This window comes from Lissotriton helveticus, chromosome 2_1 (assembly GCF_964261635.1).
Source record: "Lissotriton helveticus chromosome 2_1, aLisHel1.1, whole genome shotgun sequence".
Lineage (NCBI taxonomy): Eukaryota > Metazoa > Chordata > Amphibia > Caudata > Salamandridae > Lissotriton > Lissotriton helveticus.
Window position 1 is genome coordinate 693,854,781 of NC_136059.1, and position 14,980 is coordinate 693,869,760.

Below are 14,980 nucleotides of genomic sequence, written 5' to 3' on the forward strand. Positions count from 1 at the left end.
CCTGAGGGAGACTCTCGAGATTATTGCAGACCTTCTCCCAGAACTTGGGTACGTCGGTGTTAGGGCCATATATATTGACTACATGGATGGAGTCATCACCTCTCTGGAGGCGTGTGATTAAGCGTCTACCATCTTCATCGTGGAAGCTTGAGAAAGTCGTAATATTGGCTTTTTTAGCAATGATGGTAATCACTCCTTTTTTCTTATGGTCTGCCGGGGAACATAAGACATGAGAGATTCAGTTATGCTTTATGAAACCTACATCCTCTTCTGAGAGTTTCGTTTCTTGCAGGAGGATGATGTCCCCTTTGGTTTTCGCTAAATATAAAAAAAAAAATCTGCGCTTCACTGGGTGGTTGAGGCCTTTAAAGTTCAGAGATACAATATTAAGGTTCTCTGCTAAGGCTCTATTCTGTGCCATTTAGGTGTTTGTTGTCGCCAATTATGGGTCAAAGACTTAGGGATAAGCTTCTCCTGATGGTGTCTACTAGGGCTTTGACGTTAAGTAAATGTATTGTGCAGTTGTATCTGACACTACAACAGAATCTGAATAAACAGTAAGACAGAAAAAAGAATAAAGACATAGGGGAAACAGCCAAAAATACATTATCTCCCATCCTCCTCCCCCTCCCACCTCCCTTTACCCTTCCCATCCATCCTCCCTCCCTCCCTCCATGAACTCGAACTTAGGAGCTGCGACGGCAGATCCGTCTGAAGGCAACACTGAGGTTTTTACATTGTTATGTCAGGAAGAACTTGATTGAAACTGTGAGAGAAATGTTAATCAGAGAGTTACTCTTACGATTATAGGCATAGACTGTTCGGCTATTCTGGACTGGGCAGGTTTAACTAGGAACATCATTGAGCATATATAAATTGAATAACAGAAAGTGCTGCAGCACCTCTGACGGACATTGAACGTTGGACATTGAACTTCCAGGGGTAAACGGCATTGTCATAAGGTGTGTTGGCACCGCTAACTCAGGAGCAAAAACTAATCTCTGGAAGCAAGAGTCGTGACTTAACATGAGGTTTAAAAGTTAACAAGTACTTAACACTGATTATGCCTAAATGTACAGGAGCACATTATACAAAACTTCTTTTGACGACACTTGTGTAAAAGCAAAGTAATGGTGCAAAGAGTACAGAATAAAGGATATCAAGTTTTTCGCTTGTTGGAGGATCCACCAGAAATGTCCATCTCCTGGGTAGGGCTTTCTTCCAGGTGACGTGCGAGGTCTTGGGGGTTTGTAAAGATGCTTGGTTTCCCATTCTCTACTATTCTAAATTTCGAGGGTCCTGCAAAAGAGAATTGAATGTTTTTCTTCCTCAGATTGTCCCGAAGTTGTAGGAATCTTTTACTTGTGTCGACTGTATCTTTGGAATAGTCCTGTGTAAAGGTTATCCTTTGGCCTTCCCAGGTGACGTGGTGACTTTTTCTGGCGAAGTTTAAGATGGCTTCTGTGTGCTGGTAGCGGAGTGGTTTGCAGATCATGGGGCGAGAGCCTTTTCTATTTAAAGGGTTGAACGACGGGATTCTGTGGGCTCGGTCCAGTTCCAGGCCATGATGGAAGTTAATCCCCGTTATCATCGGTATCCAAGATTCGAGGAAGGCTACGCATGATCCTGCATCAGATTCTGAACCTTTCGAAATACCAAAGATACGTACGTTCCCTCTCCTATTTCGGTCTTCCAATTCTGCATTCTGTTTCTTGAGCTCACTGGTGATGTTGAGGAGATGTTTGATTTCTTTGGTAGCCTGAGAGGTCATGTCTTCAACGTTGCTTATTCTTTGTTCTGCTTCACCAATTTTCGTATTCATAGTTTTCATATCAGTGCGGATTGCAGTTAGTTCTAGTTGCATTGCGTCTGTATTTTGTTTCATGGACTTAGCCAGGTCATGGACCTCTGATAGTTTTTTTAGTATCATGTCCATTGTGCTATTTAGGTCTGGTCTGGCCTTTATCGGTGAGTCTGAGGTGGTTGGTTCTGCTTTCACTTTCTTGTAGGATGATCTGCTCTCCTTGTCTGCCATTTTGAGTTGAGGAGTGGTTGAGATGGCTAAGTGATCGAGATGATTAAGGACAGACTTTCTTTTGATGAGATATATCTCTTGGACTGTAAGGCGGACTAAAGTTCCCAGCCTTTGCGTTGTCAATATTGGTACACAGATTCAGTTGGAGCTCAGGTAGGATGGTGAATGCAATAATGTGGTTTAACGTCACGACTGGTTAGTTGATGTTAGTGGTTGCAGGATAACACAGTGAACATTTTAAGGGTGTAATAGTATGAGTAATACTTCTGTTATTAGATGATATTACAGTGGTAGCTGAATAAGTGTTATATTAGTTACACTGATTATTCAGTGCCTGATCGATTAATTCATATTTCTATTAGCTAAAAAAAATCAGTGCAAACTGTTTACAATGTAGAAGTGAGGGTAAAATCAGTACTTATATGACACTCAGAAAAGATATGTACATATTTATGTGATGATTTACCTGGAAAAAGATGGACCGCCCTTTGGATGGTCTTCAGAGCGTTATCCTTTTTGTTATCAGATGACAGACTTCCAGATGCCAAAAGATTAATTGCAGTGTAGAGCTGTGATTTCTATTAAGAAAAACAATACTCAAATATAGGACAAAGTGTAAAAGAGAGGAGCCACAAAATTGACAAAAAGAGGGTCTTTATATGTACAACCAAAAGCCTGTAGTGAGATAAAGGGCATATTACATTCTGAAACTTATTTACAATGAGTAATAATGCTTATTTTGAGGCTGATTCTGTGTACAGTACCAGAACACTCCAGATTCTGGGGAAACTAAGCAGTATGCCACAGTGGCCGCCCAGCCCTCATCTATAGACAATAATGTCCTTTCACTGGCTGCTCAGTCACAATGGAGGGTAGAGAGACCAGGAAAGTCACAAACAACAAAACCTATTCTAAAATACCTGCTTTTACAGCTCTAAGCACAGAGTCCAAGATAGCAGCAGTTCAGTTGGAGGTCTGAATCACACTGCTAACATTCTTTAGATGTCTGCCTCTCTTGCCTGACACAGAGTACTGAAGAGCATCTCTTTTGGCAGTCACGGTGGACAGGCATGTAGGCAAGCAAATGACTCTAAGCATTCTATCTTCCATGGTCAGAGGAGGGGAGTGAAGACCTGATACTCCATTAGAACAAATATGGCCAACAATAATAAATATGAGGCACTGAGTTAATGCTGGTGCAAGAGAACTATCAAATGCATTCAGCTAATAAGCTGGTGGAATGAAGAAAATCTGGAAGCAGATCTAAGACATGTGGAAGTGAGCGAATACAGGATGCAGTGAGCTGATACTGAATGTAATAAACTGCGGACGGGACAGAGAGCTGTTATAAATCCTTTCATTAATACTAGATAGAAAAAGGATTAGGGCCCCAAGAACATCAATCAAACTTTTGTTTCGCCGATGCAATACCGGCATAAAAAGTATTCTACAGATATGATTTCATAAATATTTATAAAAAAGAGATACATTACAAGTTATGCTAATATGTATCCAAGCCAATTAAAAAAGACAACAATAAAAATAGTAAAATGTAAAACAGTCAAGAGACTAAAAACATTCATTCATACATATCTACAAAGATTTTAAACAAGCCAGCACATTTAATTGTGTCTTAGATATCAGTTTACGGATCAGGGGCCAGATGTAGGTCGCCCAATACCGGTCGGTAACGGCCGAAATGACCGAATTTCGGCCGTTACCGACCGGTATTTGGCTTTTGAGATGTAGGTGGCATGATTCCTGGATTCGGTATTTTACCGAATCGGTAATTTAAGCAATCGGTAAATTACAGAATCCGTAATGTAGGGAGCACTTTAGTGCATTCCTGAGTTAAGGAGTCGTTATTTACCACCAACTACAAGTTGGTGGTAAATATCGAAAACCTTTGTAAAAGCAATTATTTTGTTTTTGCAACAGTGCGATGTGGCAGACATACATGCCCTTAGGGCATGTATGTGGGCCACATGTGCACCCATGCACTATTCAGGGGTGCAACAGGGTGTCAATGTGACACCCTGCCACCCTTGAAAATGATCCCCCTATTACCGATCCGGTATTTACCGAATCAGTAATACTGAATGGCTTCCCATTCATTCCTATGGGCCTCCAGGCCCATAGGGATGAATGGGAATTACAGAATCGGTAAATACAGATTCTTAATTATCGAATCCTACCGATTCGGTAAAATTTAACGAATAATTATCTACATCCCATTTACCTATTTTTAAATACCGAATCAGTAAAATTCGGTATTTAAGAATAGGTAAATTGAGATTACCTACATATGGCCCATAGTCTCCTCCTGCTTAGAGCTGATAAAAAATTAGTTCAAGCAGTAACAAGCCAAAGGAACAGGTAATGACTGAAAATAATATATGGCTGGACAGCATTGTCTGAAGTTCAATTTTCGCATGAGGGGTAGAATATGTTATTATGGGCAACCTAGAATTTGTGAAAGTGTAGCATATTTTAAGGTTTGTATTTGTGAACACATTTTGCAATTTCCTTCAGTGATATAAGAATAAAAGTCATCCACGTTGCAAGTGGAATTACAGCCAGAGTAGGGAATAGATTTTAGCTTCTTCATAACAGTCTTCAAACTGATTTTAATTGGTCTGGTGGTCAAAGCAAAAGGTAATGAGGCTTCCTTTGAACAAATTATTTTTTATCCCTCATGACCTACTACAAAGACTGACTGCAAAGACCCAACTATGGCAAAACCAAAAGAAGAAATCCTAAAATATCCCAGCTGAAAAAAGGATTGAAGGATTGCACCTACTGTGTAGTAAAATGGCAAATCATATCCATTCCATTAAATGCACCACATGAACAGCAAATGTAAGTTTAGTGTAGAAATTAAAACTCAGTAATCACGCAAGCAAATTTCAGTGGGCAAATAGTATTGCTGATCAATCCAATTAGGTTAAACACTGTGTTTCCAGGCATGAATTGTCATTTAAAAAAGCACTGCATTATATGAGCTGTACTTTAGTTTATTAAATTGGACACTAAGGAACAATGGGTCATATGTACAAACCATTTTTGCGGTCTGAAACAGCACAATCGCGCAGTTTCAGACAGCAAAAATGCTTTTTCTTATGTAAGAACAAATTGAGATTCAGTAACAAATTACCGAATCGCAACATGCAATTGCACATACATACCGATTCGGTATGTGGAAGGGGTATGATAAGGGCATCCCTTCCAAATGTACGAATTATTTACCTTTGGTAACGATGCATCTGGTAGAGACGATTCTAGCCACAGATTCCTTAACGTAGAATTATCCCCAGGCATGAGACTGGATCCGGAAAATCTTTTGTCTGTGATTGCTTTTTAATAAAGCAATTTTATGTAATGCATCCGGTTTTCCTTCACGGAAAATGTGATGTGTTTAAAAAGAAAAAAATGAAACTTTAAAGTTTACTTTCTTAAGAGTAGGCAGTTCTCAAAGGGGCGCCTTCCCATTTGCGAATGGTTACCACTACCTTTTAGTAGTTGGTAAAAACATGAATGTTTTACGGCTGTAATCCGGTCCCAAAACATTCATACATACCACTGGGATTCTGTATCTGATAGAGACGACTAGCCGCAGATTCCTTGACGTAGAATTATCCCCAGGCGTGAGACTGGATCCCGAAAATCTTTTTGCCCAGCATCCCTGCGTGCCAGGGGGCATCACGCGACTCCGCCCTGATATCCGCGACGTCAGCGAGCTCACATAAGCCCAGCGCACCTACATCAGTTTTTTCCTTTTCGCGGATCCGACTCATGCTCTGGCCTGATTGGGCCTTTTTCCCTTTAACGCTGGTTGCGTGTGTGTGAGAGCAGTGTGCGAATGCCTTCGGGCTTTAAGACGTGCTTGTCTTGTGCGCCCTAGATGTCGGTGACGGACACCCCATCTGCATGTAGTGTTTGGGGGAACACTACGACTCCACTGATTGGGAGTCGTGCCAGCAGATGAAACTGAAGTCCCGGCGGGGGCGCCGGATGAAACTTCTTTCACCTCGTATGTCCAGGTCGGCATCGTCACCACATCCGGCCCCTGCGGAGGGTTTCAGGAGTCTCCACCTCAGTCTTTGACATCGGCCTTCTCCCAGGCCGCAGGAGCGTTGCTCACCTGTCGGTAAGTGTCGCAATTTGTCCCCGAGGGCTGGTTCACGTCCTGTTGGGGGCGTGGGCTCTCCGTGGGTGGTGCGGCCCGCACGCCGTCCCCCTATCCGCAGTTTCCCGGAGTGGGGGCGTCTAGAGCCCAGATGGAGACATATGCGGCAGCTTTGCAGGCCTAGCTGGCTTCTCCCCTCCTCCTTCCCCTCCTGGGACGTCTGCGGATCCCTTGCCGCGTGCGGGATCCTCTGCGGCATCGCCAGTGGCTCCGGCGCAGACTGGCTCGGATCCAGGTTCAGAGGATGTGGTGCCTGTGAGAAGGTGGCTCTATATATACTGGACAATAAGGCAGTACAGTGTGTATATAGTCCACAAACCCCAAAGGTTTAACAGAGGTTAAAGTCCGAACTGACCTTACTCTCCAAAGTGGTAGCTTGGTCGAGCAGTAAGGCAGTGCCAGAGGACAGTGTAAAGCATTTGTTGTACACACTCAGTCAGCAAAAGGTTTCACACACTCAAGAACTGAACTCCAGGCCAATTGTTATTATATCCTTAGATATAGTTGTTTTATTTTTAGTACCAACAGTTATAAAAATATACTTTTTGAGATAAGAGTACTCTCAGGTAAATACTTTGCAGAGGAGCAATAAGTTTGTACACACAATAATCACAGGTTAGCTAATAGCAATACAGTTCTGAAACACACTCTAGCATTGAGCTCAATGGGTTTTCTTAGGAAAGTACAGTTGATTACTTTATGGATTACTTTGGTAGTTCCAGGACTAGATCTTGGATTCAGTCCTGGGGTCTAAGCTGAAACCAGATTAGCAAAAAAGTTTTAGTTACAGTGATGATTTTTCTGAATATAAAGCTGTCTTAAAAGTTCACACTTAGAAACTTTTCGAGGTGATTCTCACAATGAAATTCAATGGGAGGAAATTCAGGTTACAGGTAAAGTACGATCGGGTTACTTTTGTAACCCAGCACTAGTCTCCTAGGGCCAGCACTGGGAGCTCAACTCCAAACAGGTAGGTAATTGCGTTTCAGTATGTTGTGCGATTTTTAAAGAATATTTTCAATTTTCAAAAGTAGACAGAAGAAATTTCATAGAAAAGCAGACAATGGGTTCCTATGGAGAAAATACAGGTTATTAGTAGCCCCGCTAGGGATTACTTTTGCAGTTCAGTACTGTGCTGAACAGTACAGTACTGGCTTTTCTCCTGATCACAGGTGAGTATTTTCGAATTCGGACTTTGGCTGATTTTATAGGAATATTTTCAGTTTTCAAAACTTCACACTTTGAACATTTACGAGTCAAAAATGGGTCAATGTTATCCAATGGCAGGTAAGTGAATTACCGGTTTCCAGGTGAGTACTTGGTTGGTGAAGTTAGGGTTCTGGGCATAGACTCAGGGGTCCCCCAGGGTCAGGTAAGTACAGTTAGTTCAGTCCCAGCGGCGCAGGGGCGGCCGGGTGCAGGGGTAGGTAGACCCAATGTTATCCAATGAGGGAAAGGGGGCCTTCGGTTGGTGGCTGCTGGCTAACAGGCCACGCGGCTTTGGGAGCTGGTCTCCTGGTCACTTGCTCTGGGCAAGGGGGGGAAGTAGGATAGGGCAAAGAGGTCACAGCCAGCGGCACTCGGGCGGCTGGGTGCAGAGTGCTTTTGATCCGTCGGGCGCTCAATGTTATCCAATGAGGATCTTGAAAAAGGAACAAAGGCTGCAGGCTCGGGGACGGTGACTCTCCAGGGGCGACCAGCACTTCGACAGGTAAGTTGGAGCACAGGTAGGTACCCCAAAGGGAGGCACAGGGGGCTGAAGGGCGCCAGGTGCAGGGGTGTCGGAAAAGCTTACCCTCCGCTGGTCGCGGTTGGGGTGGCCCCTGGTCCTGAGTCCGTAGGTGTCGGCTGGTTCGTCGTGGAGGGTCTTTGGGCACTGGACTTCGGGTCCCAGTCGCCGGGGGAACGTCCTCGTGGTCTTGTTTCAGGTTTGCCCAGCCCGGGCTCGGCTGGTGCAGAGTGGGCTGGCCTGGAGCTTCCTGGTGGGCACCAGGTGGGTTGTTGCAGCAGAGCCTCTGCTGATGGGAGTCCCAATCGTCGAGAGGGTCAAGGCAGGCAGGTCCTCTGGGTGTCCCAAGGTTGCTGTCCGCGGAGGTCGCCGGGTTTAGGCAGGAGCAGGTTCCAGGATCAACAGGCCGGTAGGGCTGGGGCCAAGTCAGTTGTGGTTGTCCTGTTAGCAGCTGCACGGCGGGTCTTCTTCTTCTTCTTGACCTTCTTTCTTCTTTTTGATATCAGGATCTAAGGAAGGAAGGTTCAGGGAGCCCCTAAATACTGAATTTAGGGGCGTTACAGGTAGGGCAAGGGCAGGGACCAATGGGTCCCTGCCCTGGGGTTAGTACACCCCCTAGCCTGCTCCTCTTCCGGGGGAGGGGGCAGGAGTCTAGCTGGGATGGGGCAGGACTCCCCATCTACAAGATGGCCGGGGTCTGGGGTCGTGCTTCACCTCGCCTCCTCCACCTGAGGGGTGGAGTTGGCACAGGTTGGCACCCCCCCTTCCTGACGTAGTTTTTCCAGCCAGTCTTCCCGCCAGGGTGGGGGTAGGCCTGGTGGGGGGCTGGTTGCTGGGTACAGCAAATGGTCTGGAGAAGCTCTCAGAGGCAGTATGCCTTTGAAGCTTCCCCCTTTCCATCCTGGGGGAGGAGACATATCACCTCGCCCAGGATGTGCATTGTTGCAGGCCCAGGAGAGCGGGGGGCTCTCCACCCAGGGGTCCAGCAACATGTCTGCTGTGTGGCAGCCTCTGCAGCCACTCAGCCCAGACGTGGATTGTAGGTTCGGGTTTTGGAGGGCATCTCTAAGATGCCCTCTAGTGCATTTTACATTAAATCCCACACTGGCATCAGTGCGGGTTTAATGTGCTGAGAAGTTTGGGACCAAACTGGTCAGTCTTCAGTGTAGTCATTATGGTGCTGTGGAGTTCGTAATGACGACCTCCCAGCACCATATACTCTTAAATGGCATCACTGCACTTACAGTGCCCAGGAATGGCCCTGGGTACTGTAGGGGCACAGGGCTCATGCCCCGGTGCCCTCACCTCTGGCATAGGGCACCCAGCTAGAGGGGTGACTGAAGTATGCCAGGGCAGTGGGTTCTGTGGGCATGGCACACAGGGATGTGTGCCATGTCGACTCTTGCTTTAGCTCTGTACTTAAAGAACGGTGATGGATTAAACCCAGATCTGTTGACGGGGTGTGAGTGTTTGATTGGTTCAGATGCTCCGTCCATCACCACCCCCTTTTGTACCGATTTGTCGCCATAAGTTGGCAGGGTATGCTCAGACGTGAGTCCCTTGCTCACTTTGCCACTAGATTCAAGCAAGACAGGCTGAAGACGGCTGGAATGCCAGAAACCGGTCCTAGGAAGCTTGATTCCGGTCCAGGGAAGGCATGGCTCGGCAGTTCGGGCTGGACTGTTCCCATGAGGCACAGGGTCAGACTGACTTGCATATGGCCATGTCTGAACTGGGGTGGCAGAGTGGGCTAAAGAACGGCGATGGATTAAACCCAGATCTGTTGACTGGTGTGAGTGTTTGATTGGTTCAGATGTTCCGTCCATCACCACCCCCTTTTGTACCGCTTTGTCGCCATAAGTTGGCAGGGTATGCTCAGACGTGAGTCCCTTGCTCACTTTGCCACTGGATTCAAGCAAGCCTGGCTGAAGACGGCTGGAATGCCAGAAACCGGTCCTAGGAAGCTTGATTCCGGTCCAGGGAAGGCATGGCTCGGCAGTTCGGGCTGGACTGTTCCCATGAGGCACAAGGTCAGACTGATTTGCATATGGGCATGTCTGAACTGGGGTGGCAGAGTTGGCTAAAGAACGGTGATGGATTAAACCCAGATCTGTTGACTGGGTGTGAGTGTTTGATTGATTCAGATGCTCCGTCCATCACCACCCCCTTTTGTACCGCTTAGCTCTGTACTTAGGCACTCAGCCTGCAAAGGCAGTGTGTGGGTGCCAGGGTACAGGGTCCCTGAGGGTGGCACAATAAGTGCTGCAGCCCTCAGAGGTCTTCTCTGGTCACCATGCCCTGGGTACCTAGGGTACCATTTACTGGAGGTTGACAGGTGGCCAGAGATGCCAATTGGGTGTTTTGTTCCAGCATAGCTTTTCTTTGTAGGGAAGGAACACAGGCCCTGGGTACCTGGTTGGCAGGGACCCAGGGCACACTCAGTCAAAGTTCATCAGCAGTTCAAAATAAAAGTGGGGGCATACCAAGGCAAGAAAGATGGCACTTTCTCACAGTGCCGTTGGGGTCCTTGAAGGAAAACCGGGTGCATTAAAAAAAACTGCTTTATTAAAAAGCAATCACAGACATGGTCGTCTGCTGACCTCAGCAGGTTACCATTCCTGTGATTCCTAATGGGTTGCTGACTGCCACTTACCTCATTAATATTCATGAGGTATGTCTATTTGCAATCCACTATGAATCACTATTTAAAAGATGTAAGTTTTCTAACATCAGGAATTGAGATATCCTCATTGCGATCCGCTAAGAATCACAATTAGGAAATCGCAATTCTAGATTTTGGTACAGGTGGTATAACGATTTGTAAAATTAAAGCCAAAGAGTGGATATGAGTTCTACCTGCAACCCTAAATGTTACACGAAATTCTTTTTTTTTTTTTAACAACAAACTTTATTCGGTTATTCCATTGAATTTCGGGCCACAGCCCTACAAAGACGTGTAGGAAATAAGATACAGCAGGATTACCAACATTTTTTAACAATTGCAAGGCCTGCAAAATGTGCAAGTTACATAACTTAAACAAAGTGCAGACTGTACTAGATTTTGTTAAGTTTACATATGATACCATAGTAGAGCAATGGGCTGTCATATAATATGGAGTGGTTCGTTCTGTGAATATGTGCATAGATAATGGCTCCTATCAGAGATCAAGGATGGTAGGGGGGAAGGAGATCTATCCCTTGATATGTCGCCCAACGGGCCCAGATTTTCCTGTGCTTTTTTGGGCAGCCACAGGCTAAAAACAGTGATTCCTGCACCCATACATCCGTCTAGTTCGGTCTTCCGTTGGCCTATAGTCGGGGAGAAGACCCTTTCTACATGTGGGCAATGTCGCGCTTGGCGATAGTGAGGGCTAAGAACAGTAAATGTTGCTTGTATTTATTTCCCTCGATGTCATCTGTTCTGTGTAGGAGGAAGAGTCATGGGTCGAGTGGGAGCTCCCATGACAGCACCTCACTTAAGCATGACGATACTCTGCGCCAAAAGGCCTGCAATGCAGTGCAGCTCCAAACCGTATGTTAAAAAGTCCCATCCTCCCTTTCACACCGTAAACGTGAAGGGGACTGGATAACAACCATCTTCGAAAGTCGGACCAGTGTATAGTATGCGCGGTGGAAATATTTGAACTGAATTAGGCGGTATCGTGTGGACAGCGCAGCGCCTCGAGGGCTGGCAATGGCTACCGCCCAGTCGTCGTCAGTCAGGTCAGCAATATCAGCTTGCTACGCTTGTCGCGTCTTATCAAGCGTCGTCTGTGTGTGGGTCGTCAATGTCTGGTACATTTGCCTGATTTTATGTAGGTCCAAATCCCCCATCAGTAGGCGGCCCTCCAGAGGGTAAAACTCTAGAAGGGACTCCAGGGCACGAATCAGGGGGGTCAAAGCATGGCGGATTGGAGGGATTTGTAAAATTGTGTCCTGTGTAGGTGGAACTCTGACTGTAATTGTTGAAAGGATTTCAATGTGGTGCCCCGCATCACATCACCCACGGTCGAGGTCCCCACCAGGTCCCACCTGCATAATCCTCCTAGAGTCGCCACAAGGTGGAGGTATGTGCCTTGCCATAATGGAGTTGTTGCGGTCAGGGTCCCGCACCATCCCATCTGTCTGACCGTGTTGCTCAAAAGCTGTATCACTACCCTACTCACAGGAGGTAAAAAATTCTAGGTGTTTGGTGCTATAAAAGAGCTGGAGAAGGGGGCCTCCTCCATTGCCGTGTGCTCAATCGCAAAGGCTGGGTCGGTTGGGAAGTTATACCACCATTCATTTATTATTAATATATGGGAATCCACGTAATGTACGAGATACTTACCTTCGGTAACCATGTTTCTGGTAGAGACGATTCTAGCCGCAGATTCCTTCACGTAGAAATATCCCCCGGCGTGAGAATGGATCCGGAAACTTTTTTGCCGCAGCATCCCTGCGCGCCGGGGGAGGGGCGACTCCGCCCACATAAGATCTGCCCCAGCACGCCTACGTCAGTTTTCCTGGCGAACTTTTCCGCACCACAACACGGAACCACCAGATAAAAAACTGTGGAAGCATGGGAACAGTGTGCGAAGAGCCGAAAAAAATTGGAAAGAAACGGTGACTAACAACACAGACCAGAGTAGTGTCAACACCGCAGAACCCAAAGGCAGGGAAAGAAGAAAGAACAAGCAGAGCCCTGCGCAGTCACCCTGCCAGCACATAGACAGCCTCCCTCCCCTGCGCCCCTGAGGCAAGACACATGCATAGAGGTCATGGTACACAGAGTAAACCTACCACCCCCATCCTGAGCAGGGAAAGGGAACCAGTCCCAAGACATACAGGGACAACAAACCTCCAAGCCACCCCAACATAGAGGGCAACCACCCACAAGAGACAAGGGCAAGACATCGCCAGATGACCCATAATCAGAGGATAGCAATGGAAGGAAGGGAGGGGAGGGGAGGGAAGGACAGGGATAGAAAGCAATCCCCCCAAACCCCTGAGTAGCCAGAGCAGCAGCGCACCGGATCACCGGAACCCCATCCGCCAAAGAACCAAGGAGGAATGAACAGCCCCCAGAAGTAGTCACCCGTCAAAAACAAAGAAGGCACTCACAGGAGGAGAGTACCGAAGACCAACCCAAAGGGCCTTGCTGAATAGGGGAGGAAGGGCGGGCCGTGGAAGAATCTGCGGCTAGAATCGTCTCTTCCAGATACATCGTTACCGAAGGTAAGTAACTTGTACATCTGATAGACTACTAGCCGTAGATTCCTTCACGTAGAACAGATACTCTAGAAATACCCCCTGGGAAGGAGGGTCTGCGATAGGACCCCACCAGCCAATACAGAACAGAAGGCCCCACAGGGGACCAGATCTGAGGACCAGGTAGAACCTCGTACCTGCCAGGCAAGGTCACCCCCACAAGCAGAAACCTACCGACGCCAAGAGGATGTAGGAGGGAGAAGAAGAAGGCTGAAGAGGCCCGTACTCTCACAGCAGAGGAACCAAGGGCAAGGCCGGAGAGGTCGAAGCACCACTCTCCCCAACAAGGCAAACTAGCTGCTGCTCCATGCCAAGACAGGAAGAGTGGAAGACGAAGCATAGAGGACCCAAGGAAATGAGGGAAAAGAAGGCGAACCCACTCCAGATGGAGAGCAACCTGCCAGCCAGAACAGCGCCGGCAGTCAAAAGCCACCAGAAGCAAGAAGAACAGCCCGAGGCCCCAGGAAGGCTGAATAGGCAGCGCCTGGCAAGGGAGAACACAGGATCATCCCAGACCTCAGGGCAGGAGCAGGGAGAGGAGGAGATGCCCGGGCACACCACCACGAGTGGCTGCGCACTCGACCTCAGGAAGCAAAAGCAACCTACTTAAACGCCATGGAGAACAGGCACCCGAAGGCGACCAGAACCTTCAAGCAGAGCGCAAGCCATATGACAGCTATCACTACCCCACATAGGGTACATTAAGTCTCAAGAGATGGGGACCCTCTTTGGAAGAACTTCTGCAGCAGAGGAAAAACAAAAGAGCCACAGAGAAAAAATCACCCCAGCGGGAGGTTTGACAAGCAGCCCAAGCAAAGCAGAAGGCCTAATCTCAGGGCCATGTCTGCGCAACAACTCCGGCAGAACACACACACAGAAACAAAAGGGCCGTCCAGCAGCCAACAATGCCAAAGTCCCAAGGAAGGACGCAATGGCAAGAACACAGGAGGGGGAGGGGGAGGAGGAGGAGGAGGATGACGACGAGGAGGACGAGCAGGAGGAGGAGGAGGACGAGGAGGAGGACGAGGAGGAGGAGGTGGAGGAGGAGTAGGGAGCCCTGCCAAGAGCCGTTGGATGACGAAGTCGGCCAGGGCATGAAACAACAGGCTGCCATCAAACGGAAGGTTGATGAGTCGCTCCCGAATATTCTCAGGGAACACTCCGTACCGAAGCCAAGCATGGCGACGGAGACCGACTGAGGAAGCCATGGCCCGCCCAGCACCTCCGAGACGTCCAGAGCGGAACGAAGAATAAACGTCGCAAGCTCCCGGCCATCCAAAGTATGATGCCGTAAGTCCACCTGACCAGTCTCCTGTGACGCTGTCAGAGACTCAGCCGAGTCCCACAAACAGGAGGAGACCCTAGCCAGCACACACAAGGTGTTAAGGGCCTGTAGGGCAGCGCTGGTCGAGGCGAACATGTTGTGCCCCCAAGAGTCCAGCCAGCAGGCCTCTCAGGACGGTGGAGTCAACAGTGGCGGCAGGGAGGGAAAAGCAGTCCGCAAAAGGGGGCTGGCGGCCGAGGGGTGAAGGGGAAGACACGCCGGGTCACCCGGCACCAGGAGGTGCCGTTGCAGAAGATGCTGAGACACCGGGTCCCCTGAGGCAGGACGCCTCCAAGCCCCCGTCAAGGAAGAAAGAAGCGAACCTTCAAAGGGAAGAAAAATTTCCCTCCCACCAGAGCCCTGGTGGGGGACCTCCAATAGATGGTCCGACGGAAGGTGCGCCACCATGTCACCAATGCGCAGAATGCCCACAGCCGTGGACACTGTGTGAGTGAA

At 47.9% G+C, this 14,980-nt stretch overlaps 1 protein-coding gene across 1 annotated transcript in view; it reads right to left on the reverse strand.

Moving 5' to 3' along the window:
* The window catches only part of SKIC3 (SKI3 subunit of superkiller complex), a 1,397,627-nt gene that overhangs the window by 293,593 nt on the left and 1,089,054 nt on the right, over positions 1-14,980 (reverse strand). The window contains exon 34 of the mRNA XM_078675399.1: positions 2,502-2,613. Coding sequence (XP_078531525.1) covers positions 2,502-2,613 — 112 coding nt within the window. The remainder of the gene's footprint in view (positions 1-2,501; positions 2,614-14,980) is intronic.